At 37.5% G+C, this 13,008-nt stretch overlaps 1 protein-coding gene across 2 annotated transcripts in view; it reads left to right on the top strand.

Annotated features, from left to right (window-relative positions):
* The window catches only part of snx29 (sorting nexin 29), a 423,313-nt gene that overhangs the window by 56,328 nt on the left and 353,977 nt on the right, over window positions 1–13,008 (top strand). For both annotated transcript variants that reach the window (XM_052021671.1, XM_052021672.1), the window contains exons 9-11: window positions 2,533–2,657; window positions 4,456–4,549; window positions 4,746–4,825. In XM_052021671.1, coding sequence (XP_051877631.1) covers window positions 2,533–2,657; window positions 4,456–4,549; window positions 4,746–4,825 — 299 coding nt within the window. The remainder of the gene's footprint in view (window positions 1–2,532; window positions 2,658–4,455; window positions 4,550–4,745; window positions 4,826–13,008) is intronic.

The following is a 13,008-nucleotide window of genomic DNA, read 5'->3' as shown; positions in this document are numbered from 1 at the left end:
TTTAAAATGCTAATACATAAATATTTAAACATGGATAGGGAATTGTGTTGGATACAGGAAGTGGAAAGTATGGATAAATGAAATGCATTCCATTTGGCAGGATGATATTTTTGCCCCAATTGTTTGAGCTTTAATTTTAAGTTGTATTGTTGAATAAGATGAAAAAATCCAAGTTCATTGCCAAAATTAAACTGATCAGCACAGTAAGTTTTGTAGAGGTGAACTCTGGTTAGTTTGCATGTCGAGTTTTGCATTCTTGGCACCTCATGTCAAAAAGAATGTATTCTTAAATTGGGTCCAGTGCACATTCCCTAGAATAATGCCATACCTTAACAGGTTAAATGATGAATATCGATTCCATGATTTCTTTTGGTTTGGAAAATTAGGGACTTATGGATTGAGATGTTTAAGATTAAGAATTTCACATCATTGACCGGAAGAAACAACTTTAACTCTGGAACAAAGAAACATAACTTTATGGGACAACATTTGGATACTCTTTAAGTTTTTCAAGCAAAAGCAGATACATTCTGAGGTTCATATCCACTAGATCTGATTGAATGGTGGTCAAGCCTGAGGAACTGAATACCCCATTCCAGTTCCTGTATTCTTGTGCTTTTTGTTCTGGGTGCAGGTCTTCTATAATTCACAGCTCGCTGAAACCCAGTGCGTTTTCATGCCCTTGATTACAAGCCCATAACTCTTAAACTTCATAATCTTGTGAATATGCAAAGTATTCTAAACTTTAAGAGCATAGATAAAAATGTGACTTTTTAAAATCCAAAACTAAGTACCTACCATCAGAATTTTAACCTTTCACATTAATAGTCATGACATTTTGTCTATCTCTTTGTTGCAAAAACGATATTTGCAATGTCAGATTGCTGATGATGAGTAATCTGTTGAGAGAAAATTAAGACTGTTGAATTTTAGCATGCGGTATCCATAAATTATTTCAGATATAGTTGTTTTGTGGCAGTTAGGTATCATATGAGGTATCATAATACAATGGTTCAGTTACTGGACCAGTATCAAGAAGTGTGGACCAGAGAATGAGTTCAAATTCATATTGATTGCTGTCAAATTTAAATTAATTATATTAACCCAGAATAAAAAAAGGCAGTGTATTGAATGAAAGCAGTGGATTGTTATAAAAAAGAAGTCTTCTGGTTCACTCATTACCTCCAGGGAAGGAAATTTGTCCTCCTTTACTGTTCTGGCTTATATGTAACTCCAGAGGCACTGATGATGTTCATCTATCCCTCCCTCTTTGGATCAGGGGCAATCAGCAATGAACATTAAATATTAGACCTCCTGGTGATGACCCCTTCAACTGAATGAATACAAACAAATGTAAACATTTTAATTTATTTTGCTGATATTTTCCCATTATTAATTGTGAATGTCAGCAAAGATCTACAAGAGGTTGTTTTATTTATTTAGTATTGTCCTGTTGCAGAATATGGAAGGTTAAATGAAATGTTACTCTATGGAGTAACATGCACGACTTTGTATTCATTACTCATTGATTTTCTTTTAATTTAACGCTGATGGGTACAAGCAATAACTATATTTTTTTCACCATTCTTGAATGGATTTTTTTCATGTGATGGCAAAAATGGGCAGGTAGATGTTGTGGTTTATCATTCAAGTAAAAAAACATTTAATGTATATTTTGCCCATGTTTTGTCGTCTGTTAGTCTATAAATGTATAGGGTTGTGGGAAATTTTCCAGAATGGATAGATTTAATCAAATATTTAATGGTAGTTTTTAAGATGGTAAAATAATTCTGACATATCTTCGGAGCAGCAGATATTTGTAAATTATTGGAAGAAGCAATACAAAGAGGTCAAATTATTTAATTGGTAAGGTTCTTTCACCAGTTGTTTATTTCTTCTAAGTGAAAGTTGTTATTGAATTTTACATTATGTAATGTAGATCTATTGGTGGTATTGCTATCATTTTAGATCATAATTTTAGGTGGTAAAATTTGAGTACTTAATCTGACAGAAATTGAATCTGAGATTTAGATTTTAAACATATAACTTCAGACGAATGGAGACATTCTCTAGTCTTCAAAATTGTTATAATCTTATTCCATAACTTGCTGGAAAATTTCCAAGATTAATAGAAATGGTGGCTTTTTAAAAATTTTTGCAAGGAAGTGTGAATCTCTGCTCCCTTAAAATGAATTAAATAGAACATCTTGGGGTAGGATAAAGGTGATGAAGCTATTTGATTATAAAATGGATCTGTCTCTCTCAGTTGAAAAGTATCTTGCTCATTAAATGTCAGGAATCATATTCAAAATAAATGCTGAAGAGCACACACGTGAAAGAATTAAAGTGAATAGTGAGCAGAGAAAACAATTGCAAGAAGGAGCTTAAAAAATGAGGTTTTGAGTGATGTCATAGATGAATTGGCAATTTTTCAAAATATATTTTCCTTTTAGTTATGCTTTACAGAAAAGCCTTGCAGATTTCTTTTTTAAAGATTGCATTTATCGTTTTTCATGTTCTTCAATCTTTCAGACCGCTTGTGGGAAATATCTCCATTTCACAAATGTCCAGCTGGAATACACTACAAGTTTTGAATGACAATGACAGTTCTGACATTCTCTTTCCAGTCATTGCAGTTGGCTCCTGCTCTCAGTCTGGTAAGTGCATGAAAACAACAGTGATTTATACTGATTCTTTATTAGCTTGCAGCTCCCTCTGGTGCTTCATTAAAGTATGATCACCTGCTCAAAATTGGGCATTGCCTTCAGTTTTGCTTTTCATGATGCATCATTTACCTTTTTTGAAGAACAGGATTTTTCCCAGGTGTTTTTCTTTCATCCTCATTATTTTGTCTGCTTTGAGTGTCTTTCCTGTGGATGTCCTCATTGGTTAAACTGAAACCAAGCTTGATCAGGGTGAATTGCAGTGTGCTTTTCTTTTCCCCTCCTTACTCAAGTGCAAGGATTGGTCAGTGTAAAGCATCCACTAAATTGAACTGAAGTGCGTTAGTATGTGAAATGACAAATAAAGAATAGTTTTCTCATCAAAGGCATAATTATTAGATATAGTGAAAATCTGCAAAGTTCACGATTTTCAGGCAGAACTAAATTTCTTGACAAAATTTAATCATTGAACAATATTAAGAAAATTAACTGAGTTGAATTGAGCTGGCTTTGGCTGGTGCCTGCAGTCCCTGTTGCCTGCACTTGCTTCGGCCTGAAGTGAAGGGCCAGTTGAGCAGACCTACCACGTCCCATAAGTATTCAGCAGAGTAAAGTGAGGCCTCAGTGGTGAGTAGGCCTAAGGTAGTGTACTCCTGAGAACCTTGGACAAGGGGTAAGAATTCAGGGTGGAGCTCACCTCCTGTCAAAGTTGTCACAACTTTGCTTCAGTTTTTAAATTCCTCCTGATGTCTTCAGTTGTTTTAAAACAATTAAAACTGCAGTAAATAAAATGGAAATAAAATATTAAAGTACATTAAACATCTAAGAAAATTAAAATAAATTAAGTAGAAAATAAATACGTAAAAATAAATAAATGAGTATAAAATACATTTTCCATCTTATATCCTGGTGGGGAATCCCCATTCAATTAAATGTATACTCTGATCTTCAGAATGTTTGGCTGTGGCATCCAGCAATGGAGCAGTGTGACGTATGTGACAACATCTGTCACTCAACATATCGTGGACCTACAGTGAATCTGCTGGTCCAGTACATACTTAACCAGAAGTGGCTGAATGCTGACAGTTCACTTTGGAATCATTGGCTACAGCCAGCATGATTGGTCTATTGTGTCTGTTCTTCGATTCTTTAAATCCCAATCTGACAGAATGTTAAGTGATAATCAGTAAACCTTAGTAGAGTTTCTATTCTTAATACATATATTCAATCATCTTTTTATTTATAAAATGTGAGATCTGGATCCAATGCAGGGGTCATTAACCTGTTTTTCAGCCAAAATTGTAACTTTATCCTGAAATTGAGCGTGGAAATTGTTCTTAAAAATGAGCAAAATGAAAGTGTTTCAAGATGGTGGGTTTGAGTTTTGGTTTGATGTGCGGTGGCATTTGTGCAACCGATCCCAGCAATTACATTTAGATGGTAGCACTGGAAATTGAGCTGGTTTGATCTGAATTATGGCTGAAAGTCAATACCTTCAGAAAATGGTATGATGAAATGCACACAACATTTTCAGTTCTGACTTTGCATGATTTTTTCAGTGTCATGAGTATTTAGCTGAAGAAGCCAACTTAGGAAGGTATCTTTAAAATATTGCTCACACTGAAAGTTTGTGCATAATAGCAACTAACCAGGAAAAGTTAGAGTTGTTTTCTGAAAGTTTGAAGGTAAATAATAAATGTAATTATGCAAAATAAGATACTTTGTTGAAGAAAATGGATTTGTCATATGTATTTTCTGCGTGCTAAATTATTTAAGTTATATTGCATTACAGATGCCACTTCTGATAACCTGGTATACTGCGATGAACATGAAAATGCCACACTTGCTGTTGAACTTGCCCAGAAAGGATCCCAATTTCAGTACAGGTATGATTTAATGATAGTTCTCATTGACTGTAGTGTTGGTGGTTGATTTCCTTTTCAGAAATATTCTAGTTGCTATCCATAATGCTAATCTATATGAAACCAATTTTTACAGACACCACTATGGCTTCTTTTACTGAACAGTTTTGATGCTAAGGCAGGTTTTGTTTTCCTGATGTGCTCTATTTGCCTCACACAGTACTGAAGTCACTCCTCCTCTTCAGGCCGACATTGGTGGTCTTTTGCCAGCAGCTACTATCCCAGAATCAATGACCATTGGTGAGTAATTTCAAAAAATATTTTGTGGTTACATTTAATTTGTTAATATTCTGAAAATCAAAGAATAATTTCCTTTTGATGAATGACCAACTACGTAGAGTGTATTTGAATTCAATGAGAAAGTTAACAGGTCTGAACTAAAATAAAGAGGTTCAGGGCTTCTTTGTGATGATTATTGACCACAGATTCAAGCAGTTTACCAACGCAAAAAAGAAGAGAGGTTGGCCTGTTTGGTTGATGCAAGCCTTGTAATTGGTAAACCTTTTATCAAGTGGCAGAGATATTCATAACGTAATAATGTTCTTGTGGCTATGTCTTACAGTCCGTGAGCACAGTAGGGAATACAAGAGGGCATAGCTTTAAGTCAAATACAAAAGGGCAAAGCTTTAAGGTGAGAGGGAGAAAGTTTAAAGAGGATGTGCGGGCAAGTTTTGTTTTACACAGAGTGATAGGTGCCTGGAACATGCTGCCAGGGGTGGTAGTGGAAGTAGATACAGTAGCGGCGTTCAAATGGCTTTTAGATAGGCGCAGAGAATGAAGGGATATGGATCTTGTTCAGAAGGGATTAGTTTAATTTGGCATCACGCTCAGCACAGACGTCATGGGTTGAAAGGCCTGTTCCTGTGCCGTACTGTTCTATGTTCTACAGTGAATTTTTTTTGTTTTGTTTTTCCAGTTAGCTTTTCCATATTTACAACGTAAGAACCCAGTTCAGCCTATTTGAGTCTATGCCAGCTCAGAGCAATCCCATTCCCGATTGGTTTTCCTGTAACCTATTCTTCCCACACTCTCATCAACCCCTCCACCTGGACTATACTGTTTATGTACACAATAGGCGCAATTTACAGTGGCCAAATAACCTACCAACCTGCATATCTTTGGAAAGTGAGAGGAAATTGGAGCACCTGGAGGCAACCCCACTATTTCCAAAATAATTTGTTATTTACATTCAGAATTGAAAAGTTGTTTGCTTGGTGCTGAGTGCTGAATGTCATTTCGGTTTCTTTGATAATGTAAAACAATATTTAAGTATTTGGAAATATATCCTCTGTACATTAAAGTTAAAGAGTGATACAGCCCTTATGCCCACTGAGTTCTTGGTGACCTTTGAACAACCATTTTTTTTTACATGAATTTTACACCAACCCATTTTATTCTCCCCACATTCCCATCCAGATTCTACCACTCACTTACACACCAAAGGCAATTTATAGTATCCAATTAACCTGCCAACCTACACATTTTTTGGCATGTGGGAGGAAACTGGAGCACCCAGAGGAAATCGCATAGTCACAGAGAGAATGTGCAACTCCAGATTCTGTGAATGCATCATTTCTGAGCTTGTAATCCAGGGCACAACTTGAGACATTTGTTGAAACAAAAATGTATTCAACCAAGGGCATTGTTTCTTAGCATTTTGTCAAGATTATTTTCTTTGTTATCTTGATATGGTCTTTCCATTTTATATGCGTAGCAGCTTTGAGATAGTGGGAATGATATGTGACTACCTCTGTAAATCTTGTATTTCATTGTTGAGACGGGGCTTTTTCTCTTTCTTCACAAACAGGACCTAAACCATTCTGTTTGGAGCCTCACTAATAACCTCATTTCTTATTCTTTCATCCCACCTCCTGTTTGTATTTGTTTTTGTCCTCAACCCATTGATTGGTTGATTTGGCCTGCAAACTCTGCACCCACTCCAACTTTATTTCCCCATTGCAACTGAAACCCTTTGTCATCTCCAAAGTTACCAGCCTCTGCCAAACTCCAGTTCATTATGTTTCATTTGCTGATTCTTTTTGCAGAATAGAATACAGATATTAGGCTGCTCAATAAATTCTCTGTTACCATTGTTACTCAGTACTTACCATTTGTAGCCCTGGGAGGGTTGGGGGAATGGGAGTCCTTCCTCTCACAACTGCAGCCTGCCTGCAGGAAATGGCACACACATTGAGTGATGACGAGGCCTCGGGCAGCAGTTCCAAGGTCCTTGCCTCAGACTAACTTGATAGCCTGTACTGCTGTCAAAGGCTATTGAACCTTTAAATGTCTTTGATCATTATTCTTTTAAAAAATCATTAATAACAATAACTTTACCTAAAACATATTTCCATGTTATAAATTAAGTAAGGACATTCAACAATAAGTGAAATAAAACACTTATTTCCTCCTAACATTTCATTTGGGCAATCATTTCTTTGAGCATTGTAACTCAATGCATCAGCTTCAAGTCTCTTTGCCTCATCTGTGCAGAGAATAGATCTTACACTAGCTATGAATAAGTAACCCAATGCTCCTAAAATTTATAATCACTTCCAGCCCTGAGTTCTGCTCACAACTTCCACCTTTCCATCTTAGGTCAATGATAACTTTTGCTTTTTGATGGTCATGTCCTCTTCCTTCTCACTCCTGGTTTTGTGGAGTTTCTATTATTTTCAATCATTTGCTTAAAATTCATCCTGCCCACAAAAATCAAGCCATCCAGCAATGGGCATGCCATCAGATTGGTTGAGGCACATGTTGTGTTTTCACAGACCGTAAACCAGAAAGTAAAAAGCACAGATTTGAACTGTCTTAAGAGCACGATAAAGTGATTGGAGCATGTGCATGACCATTTCAAATTGTGCCTTATCTCAGAATGAACATTAACATTTATGACCCAGATTTTTGCAAAAGCCTGGCTTGTGAAAGTTGATTTTGACTCAGAAAGAGAACTGCACTTGGATGGTGAACAACTGTAACTGTATCTTTGCCCTCCGGCAGTCGTGTGTAAGACTTGGGAGTGAATGTATGCTAGATATCAAAGCTTGCACAGGAAAAGCTTTTCTATCGGTGTGCTAAACCTTGAACTGAAGAAAATAAATACAGTGGTTCCAAAGTCATATGTGATGAAATGGCATTTTTTACACCAGTATGTTGAAATTTCTTTAATTAAATAAAGAAGAATTGAGATAGAAGTTCGAATTTCCAGAGAGCAGAAGCATGGCCAGGCAGTTTCAGTCTTAAACTATGCATAAATCATGTGTCAATATCATGACTTGGAAAATAAGCTTTGCTCTCAGAAAGAACATGCCAGATACAAGCCATTTAATAATGTATGGATAGGAGATAGTCATGTAGTTTGATGAGCATAATCACAGGACATTTACTTGTGGATTACTTTAGTAATGGAAGCCAAGTAATGATCACACAAATATAATCTAGCACCTGGCTCTGGATTAATTATTAAGCACTGAAACTTGGCTGGAATGATTCACAAAGTTATTTGAACTCATGATTTAAAATTTTATGTTCTAATGCTCCCTAATATTCATTATCTGCTACGTATTTCAGTTCAGCAAATGACTTCCATGAAGGGTAATCTTTTAAGATGCATTAGTGGGATAATCAATTGAGTCACATGCTAAATGCAAAATTTTGGAAAAGCAGAAAATGAATTGGTGTGAGGCACGGAATCATCCAGCTCAGAAACAGGCCCTCTGACCCACTTTGTGTAGGCATCGTGGACCTATAATTACTAATCCAATTTTCTGGAACTCAGCCCATGCTTATCTAAATAATTATTAAATGTGTGAGAGTACCTCAGCTCCCTTTCCCCCCACCTCGAGTCAGTGCATTCCAGAAAACAACCACCTTGGTGAAAAAATTCTTCCTCTAAGTCTCCTACCCGTTACCTCACATCTATGTTCTTTAGTTATAAATAGTTCTGATAATGGAAAAAGCTTCTCACTATCTACTCCATCTATGCCCTCATAATTTTGTTTATCCTTGGCCTTCCCAGCTTCATAGAAAACAAACACAGGCTGCCCATTCTCTCCTCATAGCCAAAACCAGGGAATATCTTGCTCATTCTCCTCTGCACTCTCCAGTGCAATCACATCCTTCATGTAATGTGGTGACCAGAACTGCAGTGATTACTCCAGTTGCGGCTTAACTAATGTTTTGTGTAGTAGCACTTTATTTTCCTGTTCTTAAATTCTATGCACCAGAAGGAATGTATCACATATGTCTTCTTAATTACCTTATCCACTTGGACTGCTGCCATCGGAGTTCCTTGGATATGTACACTAATATCTCTCTGTTGCTCAGTATTTTCTAGAATCTTAACATTCATTGTGTATATCCTCCTAAAATGCATCACCACATATTTTTCACGATCAACTGCCATTGCTCTCCCATGCAAACTTACTCCTATATTCACATCCAGATATTTAATGTGTATAACAGTAAGGGTCTCAATACTGATCTCTGCAATACATCGCAGGTCACAAGCTTCTGATCACAAAGCAATCCTCAATCATTGCCATTGACCATTGGTCTTATGACCAAGTCAATTTCAGATCCAATTTGCTAAATTGTCCTGGATCTCATGAGCTCTTATCTTTTGGTTGCCTGGGAACTTACTGAAGTCCATCAAATGTACTATCCTCGTCACCACACCTGTTTGAATTCAAATTAGTTTGGAAGGACGCCCCTGCTCCCCACTTAACTAAGCCAACCTGACTATCCTTGATCAATCCCTGTCTCTACAAGTGTAGGTTTATCCTATCCCTTAATATTTTGTCCAATAATTCGATAATTCATTTATGCCGAGAGTTAAAATGGTTGACAATAATCATGAGTACCTAATACAAAGAACTAATTAAAAAGTGCATTCATATTGCTTTCTGCCTTGTGTTCAGGACATTCCAAATCACCATGCAGCTGAAGGAGTACTTTTGCTATGTTGTCATGTACAAAAAGCCCTCACAGAAAACAATTACTTGATTCTTTTTTTGCCTTGCTATTGTGGGATAAATACTTGGTTACTATTAATAATTTCCCTGCTTTTTTTTTCAAAATAATGTCCTGGGATTCCTATTTTGACTTGAGAGATGTGAAATTAAAATTGAATCTGAAAGGCTGTACCTGCAGTAATACAATACTCCTACTGTACTGAAAGAGAGCCAAGATACGACATATAACTGTCAAGTTGCAGAAGGTATTGAAAACAAAAAAACTCCGACTCAAAGGCATGAGTCCTCCCAATTGACTCTCAGTGAGCATTATGTAAATAAATAGAGGGTAAAAATTGCGGATGCTGAAAATCTGAGAGTAACACGAAATGCTGGAAATAATCAGCATGTCGTGCATCAGCGACAAAGAGGGAAACTAAGTCGGAGTTTTGGGTTCTGATGAAAATCCATCCACCTGAAACGTTAACTTGCCATAACAGACTGATGCACTGAGTATTTTCAGTGGTTTCTGTTTTAACTTTGTAAATTAGGTTGTTTTTACACAAAACTTTCTGCTTTCTTCTGGTTTTTCTCTTGTGTCAATGGTTTCTCTCACCTAATTAAGGGAGACGACTGTGGGAAATTGAAATGTCACACTGATGTAGTGGGGATATTCTGAAGCACTTTGTTGGGCAGTATGGAGAGCATTCCCCTGAATTAGTCTTTGTATGAAGCTGACAGTGCTGTATATATGAGGACATATTTAATTCTTGCATCTCTGCCCAGGAAATTCATTGTATGAGGCAAATAATGTAAAGTTAAAAAGATTCAATTTTTGGTACCTATTAAAACCTGCATCTTGACTCAAAAATACAACACCTGCAAAGTCAAACACATTTTGTTAACTAGCATATAACTGTACTCAAGAAGAACTAAACTAATTAAATTTGACTTGTTTGTGCAAAATATTTAAATCTGCTTGTGGAATTATATTGATCAGTTTTTGAGACTGGTGGCAATTCTGAGGTGAAGTTATAATTGATGGCATCAAGTCCTGAGAAAGTTACCAAAAATCCACTAGGAGGAGTAATTGCATTTTGTTTGTGGTTGCAGCAGTACCACTGAAATCACGCCAGACCTTTTGTGGTTTCAGTCCTCATTGAAAATGAATGCAGGGTCACCGTGACTTTATACCTATTTGGAAAGGCTGCCATCATGTTACATTTCTTTTTTGTTCTTATTCTTTCTTCTGAAAGTTGACTAAGACAAAGCTGCAACAATATGTTGGATTAAGCTCATAGTTGATTAGAAGCCATTATACTGGGAGACATTTACTAGTGTTTGGTGCAAGTGCAATTCTGATCTGAAATTGCAGAATGTTTAGGGCTTTACTTGAGTTTTTATTTGTTATTTTATGATTTGGCACTTGTATCAATGGTGCGCACAGCATAATTTGGATGCGTGCTTCTGAATGGAGAAACAAATATATGGCCTCATCAATACTCCCACTAGATGTGGTCCTCTTCTGAGCTGGGACCATATCATTCATGTCATAACGGGTGTAAATGACTGCTGGATTATCTATTTTTTAAACTGTTCTGTCATCTCAGTTAACCAAGTGAAGGGAACAAAAGCATTGCTGCAGGAAAATCAAGACTGAAGAACTTAAAAGACCTTGCAAAGAAACTTTCTGTGGTACCTTGCAAACAACTTGAGGGCCCCAACCTGCAGGGGTCACAGTGTCTACTGTGCCTATTCTGTTGTTAGTTCACAATAATTGGCACCTGTGCAGATATTGTTGGCTTCTCCAGAAGGAAACACTGAGAATAGGACCCAGGAACTTATTGATTGTACTGGAATCATCATCATCAAATCTCAAAGGGACAGAAAAACCGATCTATAGGCATCTGAAGGCTTAGGTTCAACAGATAAGTTGTGACCTAAGGATATATGATGCTTGCAAAGATTTCACATTTAGCAACTAGCCAATAACCATGAAATGCATGGAATCTTCAACGTTGTGAAGGCCATCCAGGACCCAACACTCAAGGATCCACCACACTAAGAACCACAAATGGAGGGGACGTTATTACAGACTGAAGGTCAGTTGGCACCTGCTGGAATGAGTACATTGAAGACATCCTCAATAAAGAGTCTGTCTTTAAGGTGAGTGTCTGCAACCCCATCCCATAGCTCATTATCCACTGTAGTCACATTGCTCCCCCAGCTTGGTAAGAGGTTGGGAAATAAAACAAAGAACAGTTGAAAAACAAGGTTTTAACAGAGAGCAGTACAGCACAGAACAGGCCCTTTGGCCCACAATGTTGTGCCAACACAACTAATCCCTCCTACCTACAAAATGCCCATATCCCTCCATTTTCCTCTCATTCATGTGCCCATCCAAGCCCCTCTTAAAAGCCCCTAATGAATTTGCCTCCACCACCCTGTCAGGCAACGCCTTTCTGAACAGATAATCTTTATGAAGTATTTAAACAAGGCAAAAGAGTAATTCTAGCATCAGTCAATGACCTCATGGGCCTTCTCTGGTAAAAGGAAAACATGCCAGGCACCTCAGTGACTCTGTATCCCCAAATGAAAAAGGAGATGAATTCAGTTGCAATTATTGGAGAGAATTCGTCCTGCTGTCTTGTTGCAGGGAAGTCATCACAAGGAACCCCCACATCTACCACCTCCTCGTGGCTGAAGAGTTCCTCCCAGAGTTACAATGTGGACACCCTCCAAGAGGTAAAATAGATGTGAGCTCCAGTGTATAATGTTCATTAGAACTGTAGGGAGCAGTACCAGTTGCCGTGCATAGTTCTCAATCTCACAAAAGCCTTTAATCCCTCTAGATTGACAGAGTTATTGGGAATGCTTCCCAAATTTAGCTATCCTCGGAATTCTGTGACCTTTCGATTTCTGCTATGTGATGATATGCACATCATAACCTTAACTAATGACAGACCCAATCCCAGTGCAGGCTGGGATCAACCAAGGCTGTGATATGCCACCTCTATAAACTGGCCTCTGCCACTGAATATTCCTCCATGATGAGACTTGGAAAATTTGGATTCCTTTTGCAATCTTGAGAGCCGTCTATCAATGAAGGCTGACAACTGGCGGAATTCACCACACTCTCCAATGTGCTTCTGGAGTCTTCAGTTAACTGAGGACACTGGTGCTTAGTTATTGAAGGATCTTTGCCTTAAGAATGTTCAGTGTAAGGCCCTTAGCTTCAGTAAGGCCTTTTTCTCATTTGCTTCAGTGATGGAGTCAAGAATGATTTGAAGTTTGGCCTTTGAATGTGTACATATGCAGGTATTATCTGCATACAATAAATCAATGATTGATGTTGAGGTGATCAGCATTTTGGAATGGAGACAGCATCAGATTGGACAGTTTCTTGTTCATCCTGTTGATCAACTCTGATCAGCAGGAAGTTTGTTGGAGGTGAGGTGCAGTATTGCC

Source organism: Pristis pectinata, chromosome 8 (genome assembly GCF_009764475.1).
Source record: "Pristis pectinata isolate sPriPec2 chromosome 8, sPriPec2.1.pri, whole genome shotgun sequence".
In the NCBI taxonomy this organism is placed as follows: Eukaryota; Metazoa; Chordata; class Chondrichthyes; order Rhinopristiformes; family Pristidae; genus Pristis; species Pristis pectinata.
The sequence above is the reverse complement of the archived record's forward strand: the minus strand, read 5'-3'. Positions and strand labels throughout refer to the sequence as shown.